The 16,004-nt window shown below is 39.4% G+C and overlaps 1 protein-coding gene across 4 annotated transcripts; it reads right to left on the reverse strand.

Moving 5' to 3' along the window:
- Positions 1–1,565: 1,565 nt before the first annotated feature.
- LOC307132610 (uncharacterized protein) lies at positions 1,566–15,939 on the reverse strand. Of its 4 annotated transcripts, none has more exons than XM_079827062.1 (5): positions 15,629–15,939; positions 7,351–7,450; positions 7,076–7,262; positions 3,797–4,055; positions 1,566–2,169 (listed from the first exon to the last, which is right to left on the reverse strand). In XM_079827062.1, the coding sequence occupies exons 1-4, from the start codon at positions 15,893–15,895 to the stop codon at positions 4,010–4,012; spliced, it is 600 nt and encodes a 199-aa protein (XP_079683188.1). In that variant the 5' UTR covers positions 15,896–15,939; the 3' UTR covers positions 1,566–2,169; positions 3,797–4,009. The 4 variants fall into 4 exon arrangements, with proteins under 4 accessions (XP_079683188.1, XP_079683191.1, XP_079683189.1 ...); XM_079827065.1 differs by having other exon boundaries at positions 1,602–2,169; positions 3,797–4,099; positions 5,807–7,262; positions 15,629–15,926; XM_079827063.1 differs by having other exon boundaries at positions 1,602–2,169; positions 3,797–4,099; positions 6,924–7,262; positions 15,629–15,917.
- Positions 15,940–16,004: the final 65 nt, after the last annotated feature.

A 16,004-nucleotide genomic window follows, 5' to 3' on the forward strand; every position in this document is an offset into this window, starting at 1 on the left:
AGATATGACTGATTAAGTTTTTTCCATTTTAGTCAGTGAAGACAGTAAAACACATGTTTAACTGATATTTAAATGTTTTATGAATCATTTTTGTTGACATGTTAATTTACTGAAGGCTAACAGGAAAGCTAGGTAACTCAATTTATTAAATTAATTCACAACATGCACACATTCATTACCAATCGTATGCCCAATACAGGCTGAAAAAAGCTGAGCTTTTTGATTTACTGAGAGCTACACATGGAATTATTTTAATTTACAATATGCACACATTCATTACTATTAATCTTATGCCTAAAACAGCTTTGTTAATATTTCTTGTTTGTTAATTATATTATAAATGACATTACATGGGCCTATTTCAATTCAAAATGGCGAAATTGGACAAAGGTTTATTCATTTGGCTGAATATTTTTGGGGGTTCTTCATTTATGGGTCACATTCAGGGCCTTCGGGGTCAAAAATGACCCAGAGGGCGGAATTAAGGTAAAAAAGATTTGAGTAAAATCAATGAAATATATTTTTGTTTAATAATATTTTTTCTTTCCTTCTTTGGTGTTTTGAGATAACTTTATGATTAATAATTAATATTTATGCAATAATTATGACCCATTTTTTCCCATTGAATATAATTATATTATATATATTTTTATTAAAGCTGTATTTCATTTTAGAGTAAAGCCTAGGCCCCATGAAAGTAATTTTTTTTATGAGATCGGTGCCATCCGGTGGACACATTGAGCATTTTTATCACACAATAGCACATTTTTACCACTATAGTGGATCTTGTGTTTTTATAATTTTTTTTACAAAATCGTAGCTTCATCCCCATAGGAAATGAATGGGAAATTAGTTTTTTTGTGCATACAATCTACAAATCAGCCAGGATGCAGAAAAAAAGGACTCAACAGTGAAGGGGTGAATCTCTAAAACATCAAGAGTGCAAAACAGACACACACACACAAAAACACACGCACACACACATAAACGCGTGCCATTCCAAAAGCTAATTGTGTTTTTGTGTGTGTGTGAGTTTTTTTTGTCTGTTTTGCACTCTTGATGTTTTAGAGATTCACCCCTTCACTGTTGAGTCCTTTTTCTCTAGGCCGGAAAACTGAAAAAAAAAGTTGCATCCCAAATGTGTAACTTCATAAGGTGATTTTGTCATTCACTGTCAGAGTCTGATGCCCCTCCCCATACTTAAACCTGTAACTGTCTGGAGAATGAAGTGTCCAACATTCCACACTTATTTTGTTCAGTTAATTTAGTGCATCATCTGGATATTTAACGTATAACACACTATTCAATGCCATTTTTTATATAAATAGTCTGAAGTATGAGAATTGGGATACCCCAAAGACTTTTTTAAACAAAACATATTTTAACAGTTTTTGTATGTTTGTAATATTAGCCTTTTTATGAATTTCAGTGATGCACTGATATATTTTTTTTCCCCTGTTGAAACACTGAGTGATTACATGAGACGCCATACATTTGGGTAAGTTTTGCCTTATTCAGGTCCAGTGGTCAACTCATTATGAAAGCATCAATCAGTCTACATCTTTGCTGTAGCCGTCAATTCTTTTATTTTGTATATTTCTGCTATGGTAAGTTTCGTCTTAATTCTCCTCAGTTCTCACTGACAAAAGTTGAAATTATGATATTGAGATGTTTAAATTTATGTTACAGTGCGTATGACCAAGTAATTTGTAAATGTAACACTGCACCAATGTCAGTTTTTGGCTTTATTGGAAATATTATACAACACCGATTGATTCAAATCAGCTTCACAGTAATAAACCGGGAAATAAGAGTCAATGATGCAAACTCATCAAATATGAGACTTTCTACTGTAAAGCAGCTCTACAGAAGACTATTGTCGTGTGTGTGTGTGGTGAAGATCAGCACTGAACAACACAGACCATCTGAAGACATTCTGCATTTTTTATAAATAATTTAGCCATTTAAGCTCCAGGGGCAGCTGGGTGTGTTCATATTGAGGGGTGGAAAGACACACACTGTCCTAATGTGGGTCAAACCAACACACACAAATGTAGGGCCCAGTGGTGAGAAGCGGGCCTGGCCCCATCATCTCCCTTAGGTCCAGTCTCTGATCCGCATCTTCAGCTCGTGTGACGGGCCGGATTGAGGACGCAGGGTGTCGACCGTCTGAAATACAGATGAAACGTTATAAAAGCCTTTCACACCACAGTGACTGAAGTAGCAAACTGTCTCAAGACCATCAGGACATTTGATCCATATCCTTAACATCATGAGAAGAATGTTTTTTTTTTTAAGTGTCAAATTTGAGCACATACTGGTTTGCCTGGAAACCGTTTTTGTACACTTTAACCAGGGATGTGTGTAGCAACTCAATGTAAAAACCACACATCATGTAATACATATTACATTACTGTGATAAAATGTTCATAATGTAATCATTTTCTCAATGTATTAATATCGAGCTCATAATATCAATTCCTCAATGCAAAAAATGTTGCATTATAAACTCACCAAAACAGTAATAATTGTAATAGCTTTTAAAACAAAATATATTAGTGTTCCTTTCTAAATCCAGTGTTAAACTACCCGCGAAATGCAACATTTAAATATTCGTCCAATTATTATTATAATATTTGTATTAAACAAAGCATTGGTATTCCTTTAGTATTGTTAATAATATCAGTAATCTGGTGGATTTTGTAGGCAGGTTAAAACTGGATTTAGATTTTTTAAATGTACTATAAAGGGGAATACCAATGCTTTGTTTAATAGAAATATAATAATAATTGCATGAATATTTAATTCCGTTGCATTTTAGCAGGTAGTTTGGATTGTTAAAAATGCACTGTAAAGGAATACACATTTTATGTTATAATGCAATGCTTATTACATGATGTGCAGTTATTACATTATGATTTTCTAAAGGTGCAAGGTTGGTCATCTACGTGGCTCCATTCAAAAATAAAATGAATTTTGAATAGTTTTTTGTAAATGAAAATCTATGACTAACACGTATGTCTGTGGTGTTAACTAGGGCTGGGCATTGACAAAATTCAAAGATTCACAAGCTTGCGATTCATTTAATTTTCAAAATGCTGTAAACTATGATGTTACAATACATTTTTAATGACATGTTTTTTTAAATACAAACATTTAAAATGGTGGCTGTCATAAAAAAACATGGATTATTCAAACACACTAAATATTGAAGAACAGGTTCAGTAGAAATACAATGAATATGTAATATAGGGCATATATTTAGTAATATAGGGCATTATATATTATGTTAATTTCTCTAGCTGACTATGGCGTTTATGGTCACTGAAAGGCCTTTCTGAGGTAAATTTGGCGTTACGTGACATTGTTCTCCAGCAGATGAACTGACAGTTGAAACACATGATTGATGTCAGTCAGTTGTTCTGCATCTTCTGATGTTCATTCATTATTGGTCAAATTTCATAAAATTTAGCATTTCAAAGCTGAGACGGTTTCATATCAGAAGTCGCAACACACAATTGCTATTTAGTGAATGGCAGCCGTTACAAAGTTGTGTTCATTCATCCACTGAAAACAGCACTAAAAGATAAATTCTTGAGATTTAAGGATTCACGTTGGTTCTCCAAAATAAGAATGGATTAATTTTTTACCCAGCCCAACTACTAACTGTATGTTTTCTCAGTTGAATATTCCCCGTTTGTACTTCAGGAATCTGTCTTTATCTGTGTGCATGTCTGCTGATCAGTTATGAAACTACGGTCCATCTAATTTTACAATTGAAATGAAAGTGTCTTACTTTTTTTCCGCCCCAGTCGCTCCTCTAGAGTTTTCAGGCTGCAGTCAGTGGAGGTGTCGTGGTTGTGATGGTGAAAATCTCACACATGATTGATGGACCGTCGCTCTACAACACTTCTTCAGCGCTCAAGTCGAGGTGACGCACAGAAACTCTCCACAATCTGCTCTTCACCGAGAGCATCAAGCTTCTCACCGAATGTCCATCACACTACTGTCACTCATATTCATCCCTGTGTGGCTGCCACATCTGGCACACTGTCCTATGAAAAAAAAAAAAACACCAACAGTAAATATATACAGTGCCCTCCACAATTATTGGCACCCCTGTTAAAGATGTGGTCGTGGACTTCTAAAAATTCTCCTTTTTTTTAAACAACATAGAACCCAAATGCAAAAAAAGACAAAAATCCAACCTTTCATTTTATTACATTACTTTGGTGGTAAAAAAAAAAAATCACACATTTAGAAAAAAAAAAACTTGAAATCATGTGTCCCACAATTATTGGCACCCCTGATGTTAATACTTTGTACAACCCCCTTTTGCCAACAAGACAGCACTTAATCTCCTCCTATAACATTTCACAAGATTGGAGAACACAGAGAGAGGGATCTTTGACCATTCTTCTTTGCACAATCTTTCTAGATCATCCAGTGTCCTGGGTCCTCTCTTATGCACTCTCCTCTTTAGCTCGCCCCACAGGTTTTCAATTGGATTGAGGTCTGGGGACTGAGATGGCCATGGGAGGACCTTGAGTTTGTGACTGCTGAACCATTTTTGTGTAGATTTTGCCACATGTTTTGGATCATTATCCTGCTGAAAGACCCAATGACGACCCATCTTCAGCTTTCTGGCAGAGGCCATCAGGTTTTTATTTAAAATGTCCTGGTAGTGCAAAGCGTTCAGAATGCCATGCACCCTAACAAGGTTCCCAGGGCCTTTGGAAGAGAAACAGGCCCACAGCATCACAGATCCTCCACCATACTTCACGGTGGGCATGAGGTGCTTTTCGGCATACTCATCTTTTGTCTTACGCCAGACCCACTTAGAGTGTTTGTTGCCAAAAAGCTCAATCTTAGTCTCATCTGACCAAAGCACACGATCCCAGTTGAAGTCCCAGTACCGCTTAGCAAACTCCAGACGTTTACGTTTGTGAGTGTTAGTGAGAAAAGGCTTTTTTCTTGCATGCCTCCCAAACAGCTTGTTGGCATGTAGAGAGCGTCTGATGGTTGTTTTGGAGACTTTGTGACCCCAAGATGCCACTCTTTGATGCAATTCTGTGACAGTGAGCTTAGGACATTTTTTTACTTCTCTTACCATCCTCCTCACTGTGCGTTGTGGCAAGATAAACTTGGGACCTCTTCCAGCCTTGTTTGTCACTGTTCCAGTTGTTTTAAACTTCTTAATGATTCCTCTGACTGTAGATACGGGTAAGTTAAGGCGAGTGGCTATTTTCTTGTAGCCATTGCCTGACTTATGAAGGTCGACACACATCTGCCTTACTTGAATGGTGTGTTCTCTTGTCTTTGCCATGTTGACAAATGGGTAAGAGAATTAGGCCTCTGTGTCACGTAATATTTATACCCCAGGGAAACAGGAAGTCATGAATTACTAATTAAAAGTTCCTAGATACCCTGACCAACTTTAGCAACTACAGAAAAATATATTTAAAAAAAAATCAATAAAAATTTTCAGAGGAATTGTTAGGGGTGCCAATAATTGTGGGACACATGATTTCAAGTTTTTTTTTTTTTTCTAAATGTGTGATTTTTTTTACCACCAAAGTAATGTAGTTAATGTAACTTGTACTTTTTCTCTTTTTTTTGCATTTGGGTTCTATGTTGTTTAAAAAAAAAGGAGAATTTTTAGAAGTCCACAACCACATCTTAAACAGGGGTGCCAATAATTGTGGAGGGCACTGTATATACACACACTGATCAGGCATATAGTGAAGTGAATAACACAGATTATCTCTTCATCACGGCACCTGTTAGTGGGTGGGATATATTAGGCAGCAAGTGAACATTTTGTCCTCAAAGTTGATGTGTTAGAAGCAGGAAAAATGGGCAAGTGTAAGGATTTGAGCGAGTTTGACAAGCGCCAAATTGTGATGGCTAGACGACTGGGTCAGAGCATCTCCAAAACTGCAGCTCTTGTGGGGTGTTCCCGGTCTGCAGTGGTCAGTATCTATCAAAAGTGCTCCAAAGAAGTGAAACGGCGACAGGGTCATGGGCGGCCAAGGCTCATTGATGCACGTGGGGAGCGAAGGCTGGTCCGTGTGGTCCGATCAAACAGACGAGCTACTGTAGCTCAAATTGCTCAAGAAGTTAATGCTGGTTCTGATAGGAAGGTGTCAGAATACACAGTGCATCTCAGTTTTTTGCGTATGGGGCGGCATAGCCACAGACCAGTCAGGGTGCCCATGCTGGCCCCTGTCCACCGCCGAAAGCGCCAACAGTGGCACGTGGGCATCAGAATTGGACCACAGAGCAATGGAAGAAGGTGGCCTGGTCTGAGGAATCACGTTTTATTTGATATCACGTGATGGCCGGGTGCGTGTGCATCGCTTACCTGGGAAACACATGGCACCAGGATGCACTATGGGAAGAAGGCAAGCCGGCGGAGGCAGTGTGATGCTTTGGGCAATGTTCTGCTGGGAAACCTTGGGTCCTGCCATCCATGTGGATGTTACTTTGACACGTACCACCTACCTAAGCATTGTTGCAGACCATGTACACCCTTTCTTGGAAACAGTATTCCCTGGTGGCTGTGGCTCTTTCAGCAGATAATGCGCCTGACACAAAGCAGAAATGGTTCAGGAATGGTTTAAGGAGCACAACAACGAGTCTGAGGTGTTGACTTGGCCTCCAAATTCCCCAGATCTCAATCCGATCGAGCGTCTGTGGGATGTGCTGAACAAACATGTCCGATCCATGGAGGCCCTACCTCGCAACTTACAGGACTTAAAGGATCTGCTGCTAACATCTTGGTGCCGATACCACAGCACACCTTCAGGTTTCTAGTGGAGTCCATGCCTCGACGGGTCAGGGCTGTTTTGGCAGCAAAAGGGGGACCAACACAATATTAGGAAGTCATAATATTATGCCTGATTAGTGTATATCTTCAGTGCAAATCACAGGACCAAAACATGTTCGATTGTCTCGAAGTCTGAATTTTGAGCCGCTCTGAAGGGAGGGTGGGATCTAATGCTTTTAAAGCTAGCTTGCTATTCTCAATGATACTAAAACAACACTGTTACTGACAGCACAGAGAATGACTTACTTTGTATCGTCTTCTGTGGTTTCAGCCTCAAAGGTGAAATCTGTTTCTTCTTTTACGGTCACCGTGGAGCTGTTGTGTGAATCAGCGGCACTTTCTTCCTCTCGTGACCGCTTCGCTGGCGTCGCTGATCCGCAGTGAGTCTCAGAGGCGACGCTGTCAGGCTGCACTAAAGGTTTCACTTGAATAGCTATTTCACCACATCAAACAACAAAAGAAAACAGGTTATTTTAGTAATGCGATAAACCTAAACTAAACACTACCAACCTAAACCTCACCTTTACTCCGTCGCTTCGGTGTCGAGCATGACGCCTGGACCGACGCGCTTTTCTTCGAGGTTTGATCGCTACACTGGCAGCCCACATCTCGGGTCAGAGGCTGTCGGACAGACGGAGCAAAGCTTGATCAGCACCATATGATATGGGTCATTCCTGCTATTTGGTGCCGTTGGCCATAATAAAATGTAAAATGAAGTCATGATAGGGGGATGTAAACATTTGGGTAAATACATTTAACCATTTAAAATAAATGAAAGGTCAAATGTCCAGCCTGTTAGGGACAAATTAACAACAATACTTATGAATCTAATGTATGGGCACTGTGTGTGTTATCTTAGACAACTCATTTGACCCTTTAACAGCATATCAGGTAATAAATTATCAGAAAATATAAATATTGCGTATGAATTGCACGCACTTTCTTTACAAGCGCATCATTTGACATGTTTTCAGATACAGTTACTTCTAAAAGTTTTTGTTACTTTATAAAGTAATAAGGTATTATTGATACTCCAATACATGTTCATTGTCACTGAATTATTAGTTTAGTTATACATGTTTTTTGCTGATTTTATGAATTTATTGTAATATTTTTAAAAAAAATTAACGGGTTATGAAAATTAGCCAGAGTTATATTAAAAATATCCTGGCTCTTTAAAGCTTTATAATGGCAGTGAATGGTTGTGTCGTTTATGAAGTAAAAGTGCATCTATCCATCATATAACTGCTCCACACGGCTCCAGGGGGTTAATAAAGTCCTTCTGAGTTGAAGTGGCACGTTTGTGTTACAAAAATATCCATATTTAAAACTTTACAGACTAAAATAACTAGCTTCCGGCGGTCAGCGAGTCGACTTAAGGTGAAAAAGTAACCCTTGAACCTTTGACGCTTGCGTATTGACAATGCAGAAGTGCAGAGGATAGAGCAAAACAAAAGACCGGTCATTAATTAAAAGTCTACAACGAGAATTTTTAAAGAGAAATGGTGGAGGATTTCGATATAAGGGAAGAGGGGCTTGAGTTTGTTGCCGAGCCCCATCCACAAACATCGCATCAGGGGTTGCTCTTTCACAGTAAGTCGACTTACGTACCGCTGACCGCCGGAAGCTAGTTATTTTAGTCTATGAAGTTTTAAATATGGTTATTTTTCTTACAAAAACACACCGCTTCGCTTCAGAAGGCCTTTATTAACCCCTGGAGCCGTGTGGAGCAGTTATATGATGGATAGATGCACTTTTATGGGCTTCAAAAACGACATAACCATTCACTGCCATTATAAAGCTTGGAAGAGCCAGGACATTTTTAATATAACTCTGATTGTATTCGTCTGAAAGAAGAAAGTCATATACACCAAGGATGATTTGAGGGGGTGTAAATAATGGGCTAATTTTCATTTTTGGGTGAACTATCCCTTTAACAGGGTGGACAAAGTGATTACAAGACGGACACAATATTTACAGGATGGACACAATATTAACAGGGTGGACATCCAGTTAAATTATTACTTTAGTTTGAACTGGATTTAGATGGGAAACAATGTGTTAAACATTGCCAAAACCTTTAAATGCACTACTTGAAGTTTAAACATGAATTACTTTCACAATCACTACTGTATGTACACTAGGGGTGTAACGGTACACGTATTCGTATTGAACCGTTTCGGTACAGGGCTTCCGGTTCGGTCCACGCGTGTACCGAACGGTTATGAATGTAATCTTTAACAGTTAACAGTCGGCTTCTTGTAAGGGTGGAACACACTTCAATCCGAGTTCCCACACGAACATATTAAGTATTCAGTCCATTTTATCATGAAATTCAAACGATAAATGACGTTTTGATGCTCTTTAATGTGCGTGACTGATCAGTGATCACTGAACACAGTTCAAGTGGCCGCGCGGCGCGCGCGCGTGAACGCGATCATTTGTGAAGGTGCACGCGTGTATCGAACGGTTATGAATGCAGAGCTGCCAACTCTCACGCATTGGCCGTGAGACACACGCATTTGATTGGTTTCACACGCTCACACGCCACACCCCCGATTTCTCACGCTGAAGTGTCACCTGGTCGGTCAAATGCCTGAAAGATGAGTTTATCTATAGATCTACATGTTGAGCCGATCATGTTGATCGATTAGTTATGCTTTCGGTGAGGGGGTTCAAGATTCATGTGCAAAAAAATACGGTGTTGCGCGACCTAAAACTACATACTGTTTTGGGTTCTGACGAGAACGAGCCTGTAATGAGCGAAGTGGAGTGGAGTGAGGCTCAGAGGTGCGTTTCCCGAAAGTGTCGTTCGCTATATGGTCACAAGTTCCGTCATTATAAGCATAGTTAAACGAGTCGTTTTTCCCGAACCCATAGTTCCAACGAACGTTCGCAAACAGCATCGCAAGTTGATTTGCATACATTTTGTTCTTGCACTGATGTTAAATTTGTAGCCATTTTGCACTTTAACAGCCAGTTTGAGATAGGCTATATTTGAGTGTGTAATGATTCTGACAGTTTTTTTCCATTGAAATGTCTGGGGAAAAGTGTCCCAATAACCCTGAATTCACCCTATACTCTTTGAAATCATAATTACATTGCATTATGAAGCTTGAAACCCCAAATAGTATAACATTCTTCATTAACACTTATTCAGTTATTTGTAACAATCTCATTGTAAAAAAAAAAGAAAAAGAAAAAAGTGGTTTCAATAGCCAGCTACTTTTTGATAGTAACTTGTAGTGTAGCTACTTTTTCAAAAGGGTATAACTTGAATGTAACTTAACTACTTAAAGTAGTTTTTACTACAATGTTTTTTTAGATCAGCCGCAGCAAAAAATAACCACACAACAGACAGAAGAGCAACAGACAGGACTGACAGTTTTTTCCTTTTTCTTCCCTGTAAATGTATGGGTCATTCCTGGGATTCGGTAATATTTTAACTTGTACTTTTTTAATTTTTGAACTACATATGATTAAATTTCTAAATACCCCACATTATTAGGCACATATCAAACCTTCAAAAAATCATATTTTCCCATCTCAGGCATTAAAGACTTTTTATTATTTTGAGTTTTTTTCAGATGTGTACACATTTTATTCTCAACCCCGTAACGGACAAAATTGAATTAGTTTAAACAGGATTTTACACAAAACTTGTTATAAAATCATCATCTACCTACTGCTCATGTGTCCCTCATACCAATTCAATGACTTCAAATGTAACATTTATGATCATTTTCACATTTGTATGTGATGGAAGTTACAAATAACCAAATTGTTTGTCCGTGGTCTCTTTATTTTAGTAAGAAAAAATTAATTTAGATGTTTCACTAAAACCACAATTTTACTGTGTTAGCCCTTAACATGTCGGGTGGTAATCAGCAAGAAATGCTTTAATTTTTAATTGTCTTCCTTATTTTATTTTCCAAAAATATTAATGTGACAGGGTTGAGAATGCTGTGATGGGGTTGAATACTGTAACAGGGTTGAAAGGACACACTGGCCTACTTTTAATTTGTATGTGTTTAATACGAAAATCCCTCTTTGAGACTCAAACAAAACACTATTTAATTTTAGGCAACCATGTAATAAAGACAGTCATATTTAGTTTTTACTTTATTATCTGAACTGCAGTGAGAATTTAAACAAAGAAAACGGCTCGGGTTATGACTATAACCCTTGTTCCCTGAGAAAGGGAATGAGCACTGCGTCGTTCCGACGAATTTGGGGACGCTCCCTTAGCAATAGCGTGTCTGAAGTATGAATGAAACTATTCCAATCCTGATTGATGTTGCGTCATGACGTAGTATGTGACGGCATACCCGGAAGCTACATAAGGGGGGCCGGCGCATAGTAATGTCAGTTATCGCGATGAAGCATGCGCTCCAGGCGTGACGAAGTGTGGCGACGAGACTCAGGGAACAAGGGTTATAGACATAACCCGAGCCGTTCCCTTTCGAGGGAACTCGCACTGCGTCGGAACGACGAATTCGGGGAACGAGTACCCACTAGGCCACACCGAGGGTCACGCCTGCCCTAGTGTGAAGCTGGAGACCAGGCACAACTAGGACTGGAGCATCCTAGCGCCGGGCGTCGCAGGGAGATGCAAGCTGTAAAATCTAATGAAAGTGTGCGAGGTGGCCCACCCAGCCGCCTCGCAGATCTCCTGCATCGGGACTCCAGAAAGGAGGGCCACTGAGGAGGCCATGTCCCTGGTGGAATGAGCTCTCACGGCCATCGGTGAAGGCAAATTGCGCACCTGATAAGCCGTGGCTATAGCCTGGACAATCCAGTTACTGATTGTCTGAGTCGAAGCAGGCAGCCCTTTCTTGGGTGAACCAAAGCTCACTAACAGCTGTTCTGATTTCCTCCACTGCGCAGACATCTCCAAATATATTTTAAGAGCTCTAACCAGGCAGAGCAGGTGAAGTCTCCCTTCTTCCTCTGTCACATGAGGTGGAGGATGGAAAGCCTGAAGAACCAATGACCTGGCCACACTAAATGGCATCTTGGGCACGTAGCCCGGCTTAGGATGCAAGATGGCCTTAACTCCGCCAGGGGCAAACTCCAGGCAAGTCAGCGTCAACGCCAAGGCCTGGAGGTCCCCCACTCTCCTCAGAGAAGTGATAGCCAGGATAAAGGCCACCTTAAGGGTCTGGTTCTTTGCCTCAGCTGACTCCAGTGGCTCAAAGGGGGCCTCAGCCGAACCTTCAAGTACCACCGCCAGAACGAGCCGCAGGCCTCATCCTCCGAGCCCCACAGAGGAACCGTACAACCAGATGGTGCCTACCCAAAGGCCCATCACTCACAGGAGTGTGGAAAGCCCCAATGGCAGCAACGTACACCTTGAGTGTGGACGGGGTTAGACCCGCAAAGAAGCGATTTTGGAGGAACTCCAGCACTGAAGCCACCGGGCATTTAACTGGGTCCACCTCACGCTCTCTACACCAAACGCAGAAAACATTCCATTTAAGTCTCCTTGCAGACGGATACCTGGAGCTGAGCAAGGTCTCAATCACATCTGCCGACAGGCCGGCCTCTAGGTATCAGGGGCCAGACACACAGGTTCCAAATATCTGGCCGGGGGTGAAATATCGTGCCCCCCGCCTGAGATAGAAGATCCCTCCTGAGAGGGACCTGCCACGGGGGACCCGCCAGCAGAGCTATGATGTCCGAAAACCAAACTCGAGTCGGCCAACGAGGTGCCACCAAGAGCAGGCTGACCCCTTGTTGACGGACCCTATACAGGAGAGCGATCGGGGGAAAGCGTACAGACGCAGCCTCGGCCACGTCTGCACCATGGCATCCAGCCCCAGCTTTTTTCTGGGTCAGCATCTCTGCGTGCACGAAACTGCCTTTGCCTGTCTGCTGTTGATGTGGGTGCCATTTCTGACTAGGATGCCCGTTGAAGTTTAAGTGGAAACATTACATCAAATATTTTATCTATAACAAAAATATGAGTTATGATTTTGGTAATAATATATTTATTGAAATTACATTTTTAAATTGAAATAATTGATTAAATTAAGTGAATAACTCAACCCTGTCACAAAGTTTACAACCCCGAAACAATGACAAATGTGACGGGGTTGAGTGTGATGGGGTTGAGTTTTTTTTGCTCAAAATGGCCACTGCTCTCAATGTGGTGTAGAAGAGTGGGCCACATGGCAGCCAATTAAATAAGTATATTTTAGATTTTTATGGATTAAAATACAATTTTGAAAAGTCATCATTTTCCATCTTAAATATATGTGATGGGGTTGAGTTGTTAAGCTTGACAGTACCCTCCCTGGCTATAAAACACCTAAAAAAATGAATAAAAAGAGTGATATCACTCACCTTCTTCTGCACCATGCTGTTAAAGAGAGCGGAATGATGCAACTTCCTGTGAATGATGTCACATATGGGTGGAGTCTAAATTATTATGGGCGGAGAATGGTTGGCGTGACGGGGTTGAGTTCAGACTGAGGGACGTAACTTTATAAGTTGTTTTTTATCAAATATCTTGCATTTTTTTAATTTTTTTCTTTTCAAAAGCAAAGAACACAAATAAATACTTGCATTATTGCTGAAAATTATAGACACTGTGCATATTTTATTAATTATTTTCCAAGTACAAATTCAGCGAAGAACCTGAGGGACATGACAAAATGCTTGCTGTAAGACATAAATAAGATTTTTTTTAATGATAAAAATTATTTAAATGCAATAATTATTTGTATTCATTATAAAGGACATACCAAAGTATTGTGAAAAGCTTTTAACATTTAATTTTGGTGAACCACCACTTTCAAAAATCTAGGGGACTGAAATATTACCGAATCCCAGGAATGACCCGTATACTGTAGGTTGATGTATAATCAATTTGCTCTATTAGACAAAACCATTCCTCTATAGTGCTTTAAAATTGTGTGTGTGTGTGTGTCTATAGGATATACTGTATACAAAGCGTCATAAAGATGCATTTTGTCTAAATAGACAGAATTAATTTTCAACCTTATCAAAGGCAAAAAAGACATAAAAAAAACAAAAAAACAATACTACTCAAATGCTAATGCAGAGAGAGTGTTTTCTGTGATGTGTGTGTGTATATAGCTATTATATATATATATATATATATATATATATATATATATATATATATATATATATATATATGATTATTATTTATTTAATTTTTTGTTGTTGTAATTTTTGCTTTGTACGCGGCAAAATTTTGGTTGGCCCCACCAAATCTCACTCTAAGTTTTTTTGAAAAGTTGGCAGCTCTGTGAATGTAATCTTTAACAGTTCAGTCGGCTTGTTGTAAGCGCGGAACACACTTCAATCCGAGTTCCCACACAAACATATTAAGTATTCAGTTCATTTTATCACGAAATTCAAACGATAAATGCCGTTTTGACGCTCTATGTGGCGTGACTGGTCACTGATCACAGTTCAAGCGGCCGCGCGACGCGCACCCGCGTGAACGCGATCATCTGTGAAGGCGATCGATCATCTCTTACTAAAGAATAAACATGAATAACGATCTGAAGGTATGCTGAGGATACATTACAACTTACTGTCATGTATATATGTGGTGTATTCGCTATATCAGTGTTTCAACGGCGGAAAGACCTCAATATAACTGCTGTAAACTAAACAATGTCATGTAACGTTAGCATTACATTTACCTCAGGCAGTCATTCAGTGTCCACAGATTTATATTCACTAGAGAAATCAACTCTTTCACTAAATATGTGCACTATATTAGCCGTTATATTCATTATATTCTACTGAACCTGTTAGTGATGTCTTGATTATTTCATGCATGTTAAATAAACCTGTCATGAAAATGACAAACACTGTATATAAAGTACTATATTTCAACAACGATTTGGAGAAAAAAAAAATAATTATAATTAGATTTAGGAGTTAATGCCAAAACTGCCTTATGTGAAGTTTACATATTTCCACACAATGTGTTATTTGAGTGTTGATTATTATACCTAAAAATAAATAGCAACTGAATTTAGGCTAATAGTTTGGGCTCTGTGGTTAATCTTTAATATTAATGTGCAAGTAAGGGATCCCTATATAATTTACAGAAATATCTTAAATAAACTTTTAGATATAATTTAATTCATTCAAGGACAGACACTTTTTTTCCCCAGTAAACCACTGTCAAATATAAAAAATAAATAAAAAGCAATTTTGTAAATCTGCTGTACCGAACTCGTACCGAACCGTGACTTCAAAACCGAGGTACGTACCGAACCGTCAGTTTTGTGTACCGTTACACCCCTAATGTACACTATAGCCTATATAACAGGATGGACAGAGTGGACATTCTGAGCTAAAATCAGCCGCTGCACCGTGTCTGAGCAAAAACAAGCTAACAGAGAAGATTTATCTAATAAATAATTGCATGGTCTTTACAATTTTTTTTTTTTCCTACTAAATTTTAATTTTTCCTATAATAGGGTGGACATATGAAGGTTGACGACATCAAAATTTAAAGATAAAATTGGTTAAAGAAAAGAAAAACAGACAATTAAAATAATAGAGGATCTCACTCAATTTCCAAGTTGTTTTCTCTCCAAAGAAGTGATGACAGCTTTATGATGTCATTTAATTTTTCCAACTTTCATTTAAAGGGAAAGAAGTCAAAAAATAACAGGGTGGACAATAAATTGAGGGACAAGCTAAAAACCTCGATTATAATTACTAAAATATATATAATAATTGAAAAGAAGGGCACCGAATCCCAGGAATGACCCTTGTGCATTATTAAGAGGATATACACACCCTTACCTTCATACTGTGAGATGCTCCGACCGTGTAGACTGACGGGACGGCGGTGCTCCTCAGGTACAGCACTTTCGCGAAGCCCATTTCGTACTGTGTTAAATTCTGGAAGCACTCGGTCGTGAAATGCCTCGAGCACAGCCGCGAATTCACCGTCAATCCTTCCTCTTCGAAATGCAGAAACTCCAGCCAGCGGGCCCGTAACCAGCGCGGTCTCGGGATACTGAACAGGGTTTTGTTAGGAAGGCAACCGAAAACGCACCTCTTTGACATTTTCACCCAACTTCAGTTCTGTAACATCAACAACTCCTCCTTCTGAGGTTTAATGGTGGTTGGCAAACCAGCTGAAGTGCATTAGCGCCACTAACTGGATAGGGGTGTG

This window comes from Gobio gobio, assembly GCF_949357685.1.
Source record: "Gobio gobio genome assembly, chromosome: 10".
NCBI classification, from domain to species: Eukaryota; Metazoa; Chordata; class Actinopteri; order Cypriniformes; family Gobionidae; genus Gobio; species Gobio gobio.

What these genes read in the sequence shown, in the direction of transcription:
- LOC307132610 (XM_079827062.1), bottom strand. Translation starts at nt 15,895, where the DNA reads ATGTCAAAGAGGTGCGTTTTCGGTTGCCTTCCTAACAAAACCCTGTTC. An exon ending in GAGCATCTCACAGTATGAAG is followed by an intron (nt 7,451 to 15,628) that starts GTAAGGGTGTGT and finishes TCTGTCCGACAG; the next exon opens with CCTCTGACCCGAGATGTGGG. An exon ending in ACCACAGAAGACGATACAAA is followed by an intron (nt 4,056 to 7,075) that starts GTAAGTCATTCT and finishes TTTTTTTCATAG; the next exon opens with GACAGTGTGCCAGATGTGGC.